We start from the raw sequence: 15,714 nt of genomic DNA on the forward strand, positions 1-15,714 counted from the left end.
TGTAGTTCGGTCTGTAATCCACACTCTGTCAATCCTTCAATCTGGTAATGACAATATCAATAATTTCATGTCAATATACCTTTCAAATCAATAACAATCTGATCAATCTGGATTTAATTCAAAATCAACGGTATAACGATACAATCTCATTATCCCTGTCAATACAACATCATCAGATAACAGTTACAACCCATAACCAATATCCAATATGATCTAAAATCCAGCCACAATTCAAATCTGTCCGGTATAAATCAATATACCCTAAAAATTCATAACAATTCCATAATCAATCTATTCTTCGATATGACTTCGATTCTACGATGTGTAGTATTCCCAGAACACATAATAAATGATCAAATAATAATTTCTCCAAAATCATATTTTTCAACTCATATCAAAAATTAATAAAACTTACGTCATATTGTAGCTGTCGACGAGAGGATCTCAGAACTGTGTTCGGATTAAAAATCAGATCGCCGATACTTAAAAAATCAAATTTCTAGGCTTGGAGGACACGAGAGAATTTCTCTGGCAGAATTCTCGTTCTTGCTAAGGATTCTGAATGGGGAAATGAGATTATATATATCAATGCATGACAAGTGTCCCACTCACTCCAAGTAATTGCACTTTAGTCCCTGAAGCTTTCACTATTTGCAATTTGGTCCTCAATAATTACGAAATTGCCATCAATAATTACGAAATTGCCATCAAATTTAAATCAATTATTTTTCCACTTAATTACAAAATTGCCTCAATACTATTTTATTTTCGAGGTCTCACAAAAACTGATAACATCTCGGGCCTTACACCTTGCATGATGGAAAGAACACGAATTGCTCACACGCACTCATCTACTTCACCATTTTGAAAACATGAGGCTGCATGCTCTTTATTTATATTTATTTCCTGTCTTTTTTAACTATTACATTGTACTTTATTGTTTATATATCTTAGAATAACTGTCCAGCAAGCTAACTTATGACTTTAGCTTTATAGATTCTTATATAAAAATAATATTTATTTTAATAATATTTCATGTTTTATCCAATTATTATAATTACTTTATTTGTATACTCATGCAAACTGCATAAATCAAGCCATTGAATATACAATAGGTACCATGAGGTCTACCTCGCAACATAAAATCATAAAACTCATTAGAAAGTGTATTATATATACTAAACAAATGCTTAGTCGAATCAGCTGCCTAACTAAAGATAAATGTCGCTTGAGATCAGCGTATGTTATGTAAACGTCGTGTTTTATCGGTAAGAGTATAGAGATGTTCATTCATACAAATGAGTGATCATTTGATGATGCACTGAACAACCCTCCTTCGAACTTCAAAGTGATTATCACTTATTGAGTGGAATAGTTCGCGATTATGGTTGTACATCATTAGTTTATTGAACCGGGATAACGTTTGATCTGTTTACCGACTCCATTGAGGGTCATCAGCTAACGACGTTAGGTGTAGTTTCAAATTACGTAGGAGCCAATGCATTGTAGTTGGAGATTCATCATTCACCTTTGAGTGAAGATATCCTATGTGTAATGATGAATTAATAGTATATGGAATCTCTGGCATAGTAAGACATGTGAATTTCGGAAAGGTGTTTCCTCGGTTGCATCATTATCGAATTCATTTGCAACTCTCGATATACCATTGGTTGCATATTCAATCGGGATATATGAGTTGAAGGGATTATATTGTACGCTAACCATAACATAGGGTGCAGGCGCTATCAGTGATACCTAGAGATCATGGGGCAATGTTACTAGACGCTCTTACATGATCCGATGGATGTAATTAGATTTCAGTTCCGATATTCTTAATCAAGGGGTTGATGAATATGGAGAGGCTAATTAGGATAAGCCCGAATAAAATAAATATTACTCTAAATCACATGAAGTTGTAAACTCATGGCTAGCTATATCTCTAAATCATTGAAAGTCACACAATTATTAGATTCTATTTTCCCAGTGAGATAATCAAATTCTAAAAGTCGAATTTGACGACTGTAGTTTGAAGGAGATCAAACTGATTGCGCTTGCGAAGAATTTGAACAAAAGTAATAATAAATATCAATATTCTAACAAATCTTATTAGTCTAGAAAAACAAAACTTTATATGTTATTAATATCACATATTATCAAAAAGAAAAATAAATTAATAAATAAAATATTCATTTTACTTTTTCAAATAAATATGATTTTTAACAAATAAAAAAAAAAATCAAACAAAACAAAACACCCCTTGTGGTGTTTGACATGGGGACAGAACCTATCTTATGCACATGAATTCCTCTACCATTTGGCCGTGAGATAAAAAAGAACCACACAAGGATATAGCAGCTTGCAACATTGATGAATTATAGTCGAATGATCATTAGCTCCCGTGTCGATAATCCAATCCGCAGCATTACCCTCATTAGCTTGATATCAATAAGTTTTTTTTTTTTTGATAGGATCATAATATAAATTTCCAAGTTTGGTCTGATAATATTTTCTATCCCTTGTTTGTAGAATCGTGATATACCTTTTGTAACTACAAAAAGATGTACAGATTCATTAAGCAACATACACAAATTATTTCTCCCACATATTTCTACAGTAGCAATAAGGACTGACAGAAAATAAAATAAATAATGCTGCAATAGAACAAGCAACATACTGAGAAATATCTGCTACCTATGCCAAATCAGCAATTATTGCATATAGAAATGAACCACCACCATTTATTAGTTATCAGTTTCACAAATTTGGGTAGAAGCACAGCTAATGCCTCATAAACACTGCAGCGTGACACTACGATAACCCAACTTGGCATGAAGTTTGTAAGAGAATGCATATTAAGTCTTGCCATGAGATAAATATTAATATTGATTGGACTATCTGTGTACTAGATAATTTTGACAAAGCTTATTTATTCAACGAGTATTTGTTTGAAACCTCCGGTGTTGAATTATTTTGTTACTGGTTTGTACACTCCAGTTGCGAGTTCATCTGTTAAAGGGTGGATCCCCTTGGTTTTAATCGTTTGTGTTTGGATGTGGATACGGTTTTCGATAGGGGAAGAAATCAATCAAGTGTTGGGGCAGCGGTGCGTGACTTCCGGGGGTGTTTTAGGTGCAAGGGTTGATTTCATCGTACATTCGAGGTCGGTGAAAGGCATAGAGCTGGCTGCGATTCATTTTGGTTTGGATTTTTGTGTGCGATATGACTTCAAAAATATTTGTATCTTCTCGGATTCTTTACAAGCAGTTGGAGCAATGACACATCTTGTAGAAAATCATGATCCTTTTGGTGCTTTAATTTCGGAGGTCCACGAACTTCTTGCGTCTCCTATTTCATCTTCTTACGACACATGCCATGATCGACGAATGGCGTCTGTGTTTATAGGCTTGATCGTGAAGTTCTTTTGTCTTCATTTAGTTTGAAATGGTTGTGTAGTGGTTTTCCTAAATAGTTCTCTGATCTTGTATATTTGGATTTGCGAAATTTATGTTAATGCAAGTTTTTATTTAAAAAAAAAAAAAAACAATACCACCTCAAACAGGACAATTGTTATTATTTCAGAAATAAGACCAAAAAAAAAAAGATCCATAGCGTCTGCAACAGCATATGATTGCTTTTTCTCACGATTCACATTGACCTTTTCCACTTTGCACCACTGTTCACAAGCTTGATGTAGACATTCTTAAAATCTTCAAAAAATAAGCTCTGGTCATCGGCATACTTGGCGATCCATCTGTTGCCAAACAGGGGAAAAAATTGGATCAAACTCCAATGTATATTGCATACAGAATTCTTTTAACTATTTTGTTTACAAATATAAATAACTAGATTCTAGCTCGTAATGCCTGAGACAACGTAGAGCAAGTAACACCACCGTGGACCATTGAATATTCGACTCACTATTAAGTTGAAGGGTGCCAATATGATCACAAAGCACATAAATGACAACTATAAGAGAAACTAGTTTGTGTCACCCGCGAGTAATGTATTTCTCTGAGCATTCAACCACCTCAGCTACCAAATACGCAGCTCCCTCCTATAGGCAGCCTCAAATGGTGTCATACCCAGATATTGGATGTAAGTATGGCCTCCAATGTTGAATGGCTAAAACCATGGCATCATCTCTCTCATACGCAGATTTTGTCAAAGCTATTGATGCTAGATCCTTACTAAATTAAGCCATGAGTTGTCCCTATTGAGACTAAACAGCCAATTCCCCTCACCCCAACGCAGGTCCCTACCCCTCACCCCGACGATCACATCTTTACCCCATGTTATCAACCTTAATTCTTCTAGGATACATGTATTTTATGATGGGCGGCTTCAGATTCTCTTTTGGGGTCATATTAGGTGAACCCGTATAAAACAAACTTACCCATGATAAAAATATACTAAGCCGGTTTTCTTTATTAACCCAATTTCTCCCATTCTCATTTATTAAAATGACCACAGTAATAAATCCCAACAGAAAAGACCAAAACAAACTTAATCAATGTGGCATGCATACCTCATACATTCGTCATCCTGAACAAGTGCACGGTCTGAGGGTAGGCCAATCATGCTAGACATCCCATCTGCACGAATGAGAAACACGCTAATTTGGGAACGAGTTACATCCATGAAATTAATCATTATTGAGCTTCATATGAGTTAGGGGTGTGTAGTACACTAGTACTTTGATGAAAAACAGAGAGAATCACATCATGCTAAAGTTGGTAGGTACTCGAGGTTTATAGTAACCTGATGATGACCATGGCTTTCCCAGAAGAATTTTATAGTAAGAATTGTCAAACACTGTTGGATTTCCAAAACCTTTGTTTCCTAGGGTATGAGCTCCAGACAAAGCAACAAGTTCCCGGGTTCTATCAATAAAAACACACAGATAACTTCCACATGACAGCATGACCAAGAAATCAATATGTGAAAAATGTAAATATAAGTTGTAAGCATGTACAAGCATCATAATTTGATTCATACTTGAGAATCAAGACCACTACTTAACATAATACGGAATAACTTGTATGATGCCTTCTTTCTCATTCGTTAATCCAACAATTTCTCTAACACAACAAGGAAAAACAGAGTTTTTAGCAGATACCAGAGAATCCAAGGTGTTGTACAGACAAAGTTCAACGAGAAACTTACAATTCCAGAGAATTCAAGGTGTTGTACAGACAAAGAGAAACTTACAATTCGAGATCCAAAATCATAGTCAAAACAATACCCTTGAAAAGTCTAATCAACTGGTACAGAGCAAGAAATTGATCGACATGATGGGCAAAATGTCCACCACAAATTTCACAGACAAGACGATATTTTGCATATAGACTTTTGAAAACGTAAGGGCGTAAATTAACAATGGAATTGGATGTCAAATTTCAAAAGTATAATGGTACAAAATTACAACAAAGCGATATAAATGAATGCAAAATGCATAAAAATTTTCGAAAATATGGTTTGCACGCCTACTCGAAACATGGTAAAGAAATAAGTGCGAGCGGGTAAAGAAAAACTATAAAGTCAAAAATTAACTCTCACGAGAAGCCTTTTCTCATAAAGCTCTGCTTCATGGAAGCAACACCCTGTGTTTCTTCGGGAAGCTTCCCTTCAGGATCAGGAACCCTATCAGGCAAATTAAAACTTTTCAGTTACAAAAATGGTGTGGTACACACCAATTAGAATACCCAGATGCCTCTAAATGATACCAAATATCCCAAATCAAGGGCACTCATATAAAAATTGTCTCATCATAAGATTGGATTTCAATTTAATATTCAATGCCAACTTTATCTTGGACTGGAAATTTTTTATGCAATTTAAACTATAGCTGTTCTACATTGCATGTGGTTAGCTATTGATTGGCAACCCAGCCAAATTCCTCAGCAGCAAAGAGTTAGATGACTTCATCTAAGTGTAAAAAAGAGAGGAGCAATTTACATGGCATCTACTCTTCCCAGCTCAACATTGATTTTTGGACCTCCACATATTAAAACAGCATATGCTCCAGCTGCAGCTATCAAATCCGCCCATGATACTAAAAGTACACCGAGAATTGAGGGGTTGTAAGGTGTCCACGTGGTGGCTGCTAAAGCTAATAAATCTCATAGCCATGTCTAAAAAAACCTGGTTTTACTGAATCCACTTCAGCTTTAGCTTTCTCCAGAATCTAGACAACCAAGTATCCACTTATGTGTCAGAAAATTAGATGCTGATAAAAGCTAAACCAGGCTGGATGCACAAGTCAAACACAAAAGTATCTCAAACTTAATAAACAAGTAAAAGTATAGTGATAAACCATACAACAGCAAGTCCTGATAAGCATGCATACAAGGAGAATGTTTAGTAAAAGAAAGGGAAAAATAAAATAGAAAGGAGAGATGTTCACCTTCAATGACCTCTTAAGACCTATATTTTCAGGTCTGTCTAGTTCATAAATTATAGATCCATTCATTCCACCTGAAATAAAATTGGTTAGCTGCCAGTAAAATTTGTTAACAGATGCAGATCAGAAGAATGGGACAAAAGGATACCAAAATAGTAATTTTTCAAAGACCACACAAATGTTATTTTGTGATTAGGCCCGTGAAAGAATGATTTACACTCGCATGACCTATAATCAGAATAATTGGACCTCTTTTTTTTTATACAGAAAGCAGTCTCACAAGAGGATATTGGTTTATTCCCCTATGGTACAAACCCATAATGTTTTTCAATACAATTTTGCTGCAACACTCCCACCAGTAGGATGTACTAAAGGTGTTTATTTCCTATGGATTTAACATAACGTAAATGAGTTAGGAGACAGACAAATTGGCCTGAGATTTCGAGGGAGATGAGTTCCATAACCAGTGGAATCATAGCCTTCTCTGACAGAGTAATTTAATAATCACAACCAGCTTTTTCTATTAATTAATTACCAGATCTCAAACGACTTAACTATGACTAGCTACAAGCTCTAGGTTCTCCATTTCTGACCACAATACACCAATATTTCAACAGCATTTACAAGTATTTGGGTATGAGAGACTGGGACCAAATACAACTTCAAAAGTTTTCATGAGTAAACGAAGAACATATACTCTATCCATCAAATAAAATCGATAGGAACATAAAGCCTCTCAAACACTACCCGTGTTCTCATCCTTGTCAAAAGTTCCAGCATCGTGAAAGACTAAACGAAGTAAACCAGCTGCATTGCCCTTGGATAGTACCTTGTTGATCTCTTCCTGCAAGTGGAAATTTACACTGAAAACAAAAACTGTGAGGTCAATCAGGATACAAAAACAAATAAACGTGAGTTGTATTCTTGCTAAAATAATACTGAACTCATAAAGGATCGGCTTCCGGACTTACTCTTCAGCGGCAGAAACATTGGCCGCAGGTAAGAGAAACGAGGTAGTTGCAGTGAACAAAAGCTCTCGCCTTCCGAAGGTGCAGGAAACGCGTCCATCTAAAACAGTACGGTCAAGATCAATAGAGAACGTGTGAGATATGAGCGAATGCGAACTCGTGCCTGAAGGAGAAGTAGCGGTGCAGGCTACGTCTAGCTTTTTCCCTCCGACTTTGACCCCCGGCGAGAATTGAGGAGGAACTGATGCAGAGCGGAGCAGCGACAGATCCACGGTTGCGGCGGTGCTCATCATCTTCAGCTGTTGGTTGAGAATAAATTCGTATTATATTAGCTTTTTTTTTTATTTGTCCATGCTTGGGATTTTGCATTTTTCAACAAAATTATAGAAAGAGAATATTAGACACCCACATTAATGTATTAATGGATGTTATTAATGAGTATTGAAATTAAATTATTTTTTATTTCTTAATAATATTTTAATGAATATTGGAATTAAGTTATTTTTAAAATAATAATACTATTTATTTTAGTAATATTTGTTGTAAAATTTTAAAAATATTAGACAGATATTGAAATAATTAAATATAAATAAAAATGAGTAAGTGGACAGTGGGACCCATATATAATGAAAGTTGATATTAAATGAATGTGAGTGTGAGTTAATAATGGGAAAGTGTTAATGTAATGAATATGTGGCTCGTGGACCACATAATTTTTGATGAGATGAATAGTTATTAACATAGATTAAATCGAACGGATGCGGATGCCCTAAGGATACCAATATGGTGCAATAAAAAAACTCCAACTCAACTCCACAATAAGAGTTGCTCCAATGGTTGGGCCCCAAATTTTTCCTTTTTTATTTTTTTTTCATTTTTAAATTTTTTAGTTTAATTTATTTTTAAAATATTTTAATTAAATAATAAATTTAATTTTTAATAAATTTTGAAGTATTAATTATAAAAATTCAATATTTTAATTTTAAATTAAATTACTACAAAAAAATTAAATAAAAAGCCAAATTAAATTGTTAATGCATTAAAAAGAACACAAATTACGGAAAATAAAAAACAAATATCACAAAACAACATTAACAAACAACAAATCATAAAAATAGATTTTAGTCATTAGGTAAATCGGACACCGATCTTCCAATATTTTTGAAATAAGATCCAAAGTTGTCATTATCTCGACGTCAGCTTCAAGTTTTTTTCGCAAATTTTTTTTTGTTAAGTTCTAGTGTAATCAAGCAGATTTGGAGCTGTAATTTTGCTTAAATCCTTGTATAAAATTATATCTTCTCTTTTTTATCTTCTTATTCAAGTCTAATGTTTGAAGATCATAGTTTTGTTGTCTTTCGACATCTCTTTGCTTCAAAACATTCAAAAGCTCGCGATGTTTCTCTTCCATTGTACGTTGAATTTGAGAAATGTCTTAGTCTCTTTTCTTCTTTAATTTGGCTCTTTTCACTCCGATTGGTCTTTCAGAGCTGTCACTGACATTTTCGTCACTTAAATTTATTAGAAACATAGAGAATATAGGTGAACCTGATTGGGTGGATTCTTCAACTGGAGTATCATATTGTGATGTATCAAGATTAGTAGTACGCATTCTAGATTTCTTGATTGAAGGAATTGTCTCCTGAAATTTTTTCACAATCCTTAACAATATTCCACACATGATAGAATGAAAATACTTTTTTATTTTTACTCTCTTGCGCATACAATACTTTTGCGCTATTCATCTACATGAAAGTATAAAAATTTAATTACAAAATTTTGGTTATTAAAGACTTGTAATTTTTAAAAAATAATAATAACTCACAATTTCTTGTTCCGATGCATCACTTGAATTGAGATTTTCAATTTGTCAAATGCATCTTCTCAAATGTGCAACAGAAGTGAGTATGCTTCCAATGTGCTCAATTGATCTTTGAGGACGTGGATGTAAATCACTTCTTCTTTCTTTGTTGTACTTCTCTGCAATCCGATATCAAAGTTGACCTCTCGATTAGTTTATACCTATTATAGGATCCTGCGAAATATCAAAATAAATATGACATAAGAACTTATCTTCATCAACAATGTAGTTATTTCTTGAACTTTCATCCATCATTCTTAATTATAAGATCATTTTAGTTGTGTTCTATATGCTTTACAAAAAAATATAGACGTATTTATAATATTTGTGGTTATCCTTTGAAATATGCAAAAGAAACGGTGTCTTTTGGATGAGATTTCAATAGATCTCATCCATTGAAATTGAAAGGGATCGATATACGATGTTCAAAATCGCAACGGAAGCACAAAATTGTTTTCAAAACATGAAAACCGAAATTTTTGGTATAAAATTTTTCAAAATTGAACACCATGTACTAGTTGTGCAAACATATACAAAAATCTCAACTTTCAAGCATAGGGTGTTGAGAAAATTACCTATCAATCACAAGGATTGATTTTATGGCTCCAACTAAGGTGTAAACACCTTAGCTCTTGAATGGCATGAAGAAATCTACAAGCTCCTCCTTTTCTTTGAGTTCTTTCCTTCAAAATCAAGCCCACCACTAACTAGGTAAATCCCTTCTTGTTTTGCACTAGAAAAACAAGAAGATTTATCAAAGAGAAGTATTTTATTCTTCAACAATTTGAAGAACAAAATGGAGAAAAATCTTGGGAGAGAATGGGGAGGAGAGTTTCGGCCATATGGAGTATAGAATGAGGGAGGAGAATCAAGTCTTGGGGTTGCAAAAAGTTGATACAAAAAGTTGCATGCCAACCAATATTTTATTCAAAAGTATTCCCCAACTCTTCACCTCCCATGCATTCATATAATATAGTTTTCTATCAAATAAAAAACCATAGACTAAATTTAATTATCTCAAACATATTTGAGACAAATTAAATATTACTTGAATTTACTCAAGTCCCACTAGTTAAATAATTATTTTAATTGAGCTCTACTAGACTCAATATTATTTAATTAATCCAACACTTGAATTAATTTAATTATTTGGGCTCTACTAGGCCCACTAGTGTTTAATTAATTCAACACTTGAATTAATTTAATTTAGTCCATAATAATGTTTATGAAAATCACAATTTTCAAAAACATTAGTCACTTGGCCAAATTTTAATTTAGGAACACTTCCATAAATTAAAATTTATATTTCTCTCATAGAAGTCATACTTCTATTTTTCTTTACACTTATAAACACATTTATAAGCCGTTCAACACTTTGAACTATTTTCTCCTTTATAGAAGTCAAACTTCTAATTTTACTTACGCTTATAAACTCCTTTATAAGCCGTTCAACACATTGAACTATTTTCACTTCTCATCGGGATTTACAAAGCTAGTACTTGTGTGGCCCTCAATGGTTCATTGATACAACTAGCCGTGGGTTCACATCTCCATGTGATTCGGACTAAACATGTCCTTATTCGAGCATACCCCAATTGCTCCATTCTTACTTATCAACTCCTTGATAGTAAGAACGTCAGAACTCAAGTCTGATAGTACCCAACCAATCACGTTAAACGCCTAGCAGCATCGCTTACGTGATTCCCTAGGTATCACATGATAGTGCCTGCAAGAACCATTCAATTATGGTTAGCGTACAGTACGGTCCCTTCAACTCATATATCCCGATCGATTCGACAACCATTGGTTTATCGAGAGTTGTCAATGAATCGATACTATGTGTCATGTCGTAGTTGCATCGATGGTGCAATCTATGAAACACCTTTCATAATTACAACCATACTCTGGCCAGAGATTTCGATCTACATACACATGATAACACATAGGATATCCATACCCGAAGGTAAGCGGTGAATCCCCGACTACAATGCATCGACTCCTATGTGTTTCGACAGAACACCCAACCTTGCCACCTGATGACCCCATGAGAGTCGGTAAACAAGTCAAAGTGTAATTCTAGCACATAGAGTCTCAATGTTGTCCCGGGTCATAAGGACTAATTCTGTACAACCATAAACCAGGACTTTTCCACTCGATAAGTGAGAACCACTTGGAAAGTCCTTTTATGGAGGGTTGTTCAGTGCACTCTACAAGGAGCACCTATCTGCATGTTCGGACATCACAATGTCCCCTACCAATGAAACATGGTACTCACATCGCAGATACTAGTCTCTAACTCGAGCGGCCTATATCCTTCTTAGTGGCGGCTGAATCGACTAGGAACCGTTTAGAATATACAGTATTACAAATATGAGTTTCATGATACTCATCATATGAGCATCTCATATTCTTTCTACTATTTGTATATTCAAGGGCTTTATCTATGCAGCTAGCATGGGTATACAGATAAAGATTTGCCAAAATAATAATTTCAAATATTATTAAAATAAAGATTGCTTATTCATAGAGTTTCATTGTGAACACTCGGCCAACACTTGGCTCGACGGGCACCTACTCTAACAATCTCCCACTTGCACTAGAGCCAACTACCCATATGCTTAAAACCCATTGATTCGCGATGCTTGTCGAATAATGGTCCAGGTAAAGGCTTAGCTAGTGGATCAACAACATTATCTGCGGAGCCGACTGTGTCAAAAGACACTACTCTTCTTTCCACAATCTCTCCGAGGATGTGGTACCTTTTCAATACTTGTTTGGATTTCTGATGAGACCTAGGCTCCTTTGCTTGAGCTATAGCTCCCGTGTTGTCACACAACACCGGGATAGGAGCAATTCCATTAGGAATGACGTCCAACTCTTGGACGAAATTCCTTATCCAAACAGCCTCTCTTGCTGCATCTGATGCAGCAATGTATTCGGCCTCTGTGCTGGAATCCGTAATATTGTCTTGCTTGGAACTCTTCCAAGAGACAGCAGCACCGTTGAGCATGAATACGAAACTAGAGGTTGACTTCGAGTTATCGATATCGCTTTGGAAGCTAGAGTCGGTATAGCCTTCCAATTTTAGTTCTCCACCCCATAGACCAAGAACACTTTATTGGTCCTTCTCAACTACTTGAGGATGTCTTTCACAGCTTTCAGGTGTGGAAGACCAGGGTTCGAATGATATCATTTCACTACATATAGTGCAAACGCCACGTCAGGACGTGTAGATATCATCCCATACATGATATTACCAATTTCCGAAGCATACGAAATGCGTGTCATCGCCACTATCTCTGCATCTGTCTTGGGAGACAGACTTGGATAGGGACACGCCATGACACACTGGTAGATGTCCTCTCATGGACTCATCCATCGAGAACTGCTTCACGATGGTATCAATGTATGTGGACTGGGTGAGACCAAGCCATCTTTTCGATCTATCTCAATAGATCTGTATCCCAATACAAAAGATGCTTCACCCAAGTCCTTCATCGAGAACTTACTTGCTAACCATATCTTTGTTGATTGCAACATTCCTACATCATTCCCAATGAGTAGAATGTTATCAACATATAACACCAGGAATGTCACATCACTCCCACTGACCTTCTTATACACATAGGGTCCCTCATGATTCTTAGTAAATCAAACTATTTGATTGTACTGTCGAATCTGAGGTTCCAACTCCTAGATGCCTGCTTTAGATCATAAATAGATCTCTGAAGTTTGCATACCATATGCTCACTTCCGATAGATGTAAACCCTTCAGGTTTAGACATGTAAATAACTTTCTTAAAATCCCCATTTAAGAAAGTTTGTCTTGACATCCATCTGCCATATCTCATAGTCATACTATGCAGCTATGGCTAATAAAATCCTTATGGACTTGAACATTGCGATTGGGAAAAGGTTTCCTCAAAGTCAACTCCTTGTCTTTGAGTACATCCTTTTGCCACCAATCGCGCCTTGAAGGTCAACACCTTCCTATCCTCCCCAAGTCCCTGTAGGAACAGTTCCCACAGGTGGATCCACAAGATCCTACACTTGGTTCGAATGCATGGAATTCAACTCAGATTCCATTTCTTCAAGTCACTTGGATGAATTGGCATCAGATAACGCTTCCTTGAAGGTCCATGGATCACATCCATGGTTAGGCTCATCATGGCCTTCTTCAAGAAGCTGACCATACCTCATAGGTGGTCTCGAGACTTTCTCTTATCTGCTAGGAGCTTGTATCTCCTCTCTTGGCTCATCGGGTGTGGGTTCTATAATTGTGGGTTTCTCTCGAACTCCTTCGAGTTCTATCATCTGCCTTTTTCTATCCAATAGAAAATCCCTTTCCAAAAAGGTTGCATTCCTAGAAACAAACACTTTTGTTTCTTGGGGATGATAGAAATGATATCCAACTTAATTCCTTGGATATCCCACAAAGTAACATAAAATGGATCAACAATCCAATTTATCTCCCACTTACCTGCTTCACATAAGCAGGGCTCCCCATATTCTAAGATAAGAATATTTGGGAGGCTTACCCATCCATATCTCATATGGTGTCTGCCTTTGAATGGACATTTAATGGAATATCTTTTAATTTTAAGTTATAGAGATCGTTTTCAAGTTCTCAAGTACCAATTAAACATTCATTCTTGTAAATGTTGCAAACACCTTTGCTAAATAAACAAGAATATCCATCTTTATTACAATAGAAATGGAAATAATGTTTTTTCATCAAAAAGGTACAAACAAACATCTCTTAATTAACTTAAAACTATTGTTCAACAATAAGTAAACATCTCTTAAGGTCTTGGCAGCAACTCTTGCTCCATTGCCCATCCTCAAGAAGGTCACACCTTCCTTAAGCTTCCCACTTCTTCCCATCACCTGTAACCCATTACAGAGATGTGAGTCACAACCGGTATCTAATACCCAAGAAGTAGAGTTAATTAAAATGTTTACTTAAATTTAGAACATACCGTTTCCAGAACACTTCTGGGCAAGATATTCTTTGCAATTACGCCTCCAATGTCCAGGCTTCTTGCAGTGATGACATACATCATTAGTCTTGTCAGCCTTAACTGGTCTGGCTGCCTCAACAGGGTTCGGAGATTGCCTCAACAAGGGCACGTTCTTCTCGGGACGTTGGAAAGAACTCTTCTTTCCCTTCCCATGTGGATCAATCTTCGTACCAGATGAAGAACCCACATAAAGAACCAACTTCTCTTTCTTGATGGTGGATTCAAACGTAACAAGCATGTTCACCAACTCCTCAAGGGTCGGTTCCATCTTGTTCATGTTGAAGTTCACCACAAAAGGATCAAATGAGCTAGGCAGCGATAACAGCAACATGTCGGTGGTCAACTCCGAAGGCAGGATCAGATCCATGCCAACGAGCTTGTCCACGAGCCCGATCACCTTTAGGCCATGCTCATGGACCGAGGTCCCCTCTCGCATGCGCAAAGTGATCAGCTCCTTGACGGTAGCATGCCTAAGAGGACGCGTTTGCTCTCCAAAGAGCTCTTTGAGATGCAAATGAATGTCAGCAGCACTCTTTGCACCCTCAAAACGCCTCTGTAGCTCATCGTTCATAGAAGTCAGCATATAACACCTGGCTATCAAGTCATGGTCACACCATTCCTTGTAAGCCTGCAATTCCTCAGGATTGCAGTCAGTCGGAGCCTCAACAGGGGGCGACTGAGTTAGTGTATATGTTACCCTTTCCGAATTTAAGACTATTTTCAAATTTCTTAGCCAAGTGAGGTAATTAGGTCCAGTTAATATGTGTTTGTCGAGTATTATAGATATCGAATTGCGCATCGAAGACATTGTCGATTTGTACTGAAAAGTAAAAACAGATAAATGTTGATGACTATTTAAAATATTTGGTAAGATATAAAGTATGGACTTTAACTTTATAAATATTTACTCCCACTGTTTTGACATTTTTCACTACCCTCTAGTGAAAACGGGAAACTCCTTTCCTCAGTAGGTACGTAAGGTCCAATTAGCGAATTATGATCCCGAATAATATCAGCCAATCACAATTCCTAAAAGGTAGTTTCCAATTGCATCACAATGCAACCCTTAACGTAAACTTTTGTCTCACGTTTGATTAGGACCCAATAATATGACGTCGTTCATCTTCACGTGTCAAGCCTTACCCATCGATGTTGAACCTTAATGGACGGTCGCCATGAGTTCCCTCAATAATATGAGCCGAAATCATGGGAGTTCCACGTAGTTCACATCACCATGTCAATGGATGTCACAGCTTTCCGGCACTCTGAGGCTCCCCAATAATATGAGCCGAGCCCCGAGTACGGGTAGCGTTCATCATGCACCCATTGTCGATGGAAGACAAGGAAATTATAAACAAATTTATAATTCCCCTTTTCGGGCTTGATATTAATTTTGAATCTTATTCAAAATGAGGGTTTTTTAATTTTGAAAGGTCTCATCATTAATTTTATTTTAAAAGCTCG

At 36.2% G+C, this 15,714-nt stretch overlaps 1 protein-coding gene across 3 annotated transcripts; it reads right to left on the bottom strand.

The window, feature by feature from the left end:
- Positions 1–3,531: 3,531 nt before the first annotated feature.
- Positions 3,532–7,727, bottom strand: LOC140811666 (putative L-ascorbate peroxidase 6). Of its 3 annotated transcripts, XM_073169698.1 has the most exons (10): positions 7,532–7,725; positions 7,372–7,468; positions 7,148–7,263; positions 6,404–6,474; positions 6,142–6,184; positions 5,956–6,052; positions 5,557–5,640; positions 4,759–4,880; positions 4,526–4,592; positions 3,532–3,751 (listed from the first exon to the last, which is right to left on the bottom strand). In XM_073169698.1, the coding sequence occupies exons 1-10, from the start codon at positions 7,659–7,661 to the stop codon at positions 3,646–3,648; spliced, it is 933 nt and encodes a 310-aa protein (XP_073025799.1). In that variant the 5' UTR covers positions 7,662–7,725; the 3' UTR covers positions 3,532–3,645. The 3 variants fall into 3 exon arrangements, with proteins under 3 accessions (XP_073025799.1, XP_073025800.1, XP_073025798.1); XM_073169699.1 differs by having other exon boundaries at positions 4,742–4,880; positions 7,372–7,727; XM_073169697.1 differs by having other exon boundaries at positions 7,372–7,724.
- Between the last annotated feature and the right edge of the window lie 7,987 nt (positions 7,728–15,714).

The sequence above is a fragment of the Primulina eburnea genome, chromosome 14, assembly GCF_022965805.1.
Source record: "Primulina eburnea isolate SZY01 chromosome 14, ASM2296580v1, whole genome shotgun sequence".
NCBI lineage: Eukaryota > Viridiplantae > Streptophyta > Magnoliopsida > Lamiales > Gesneriaceae > Primulina > Primulina eburnea.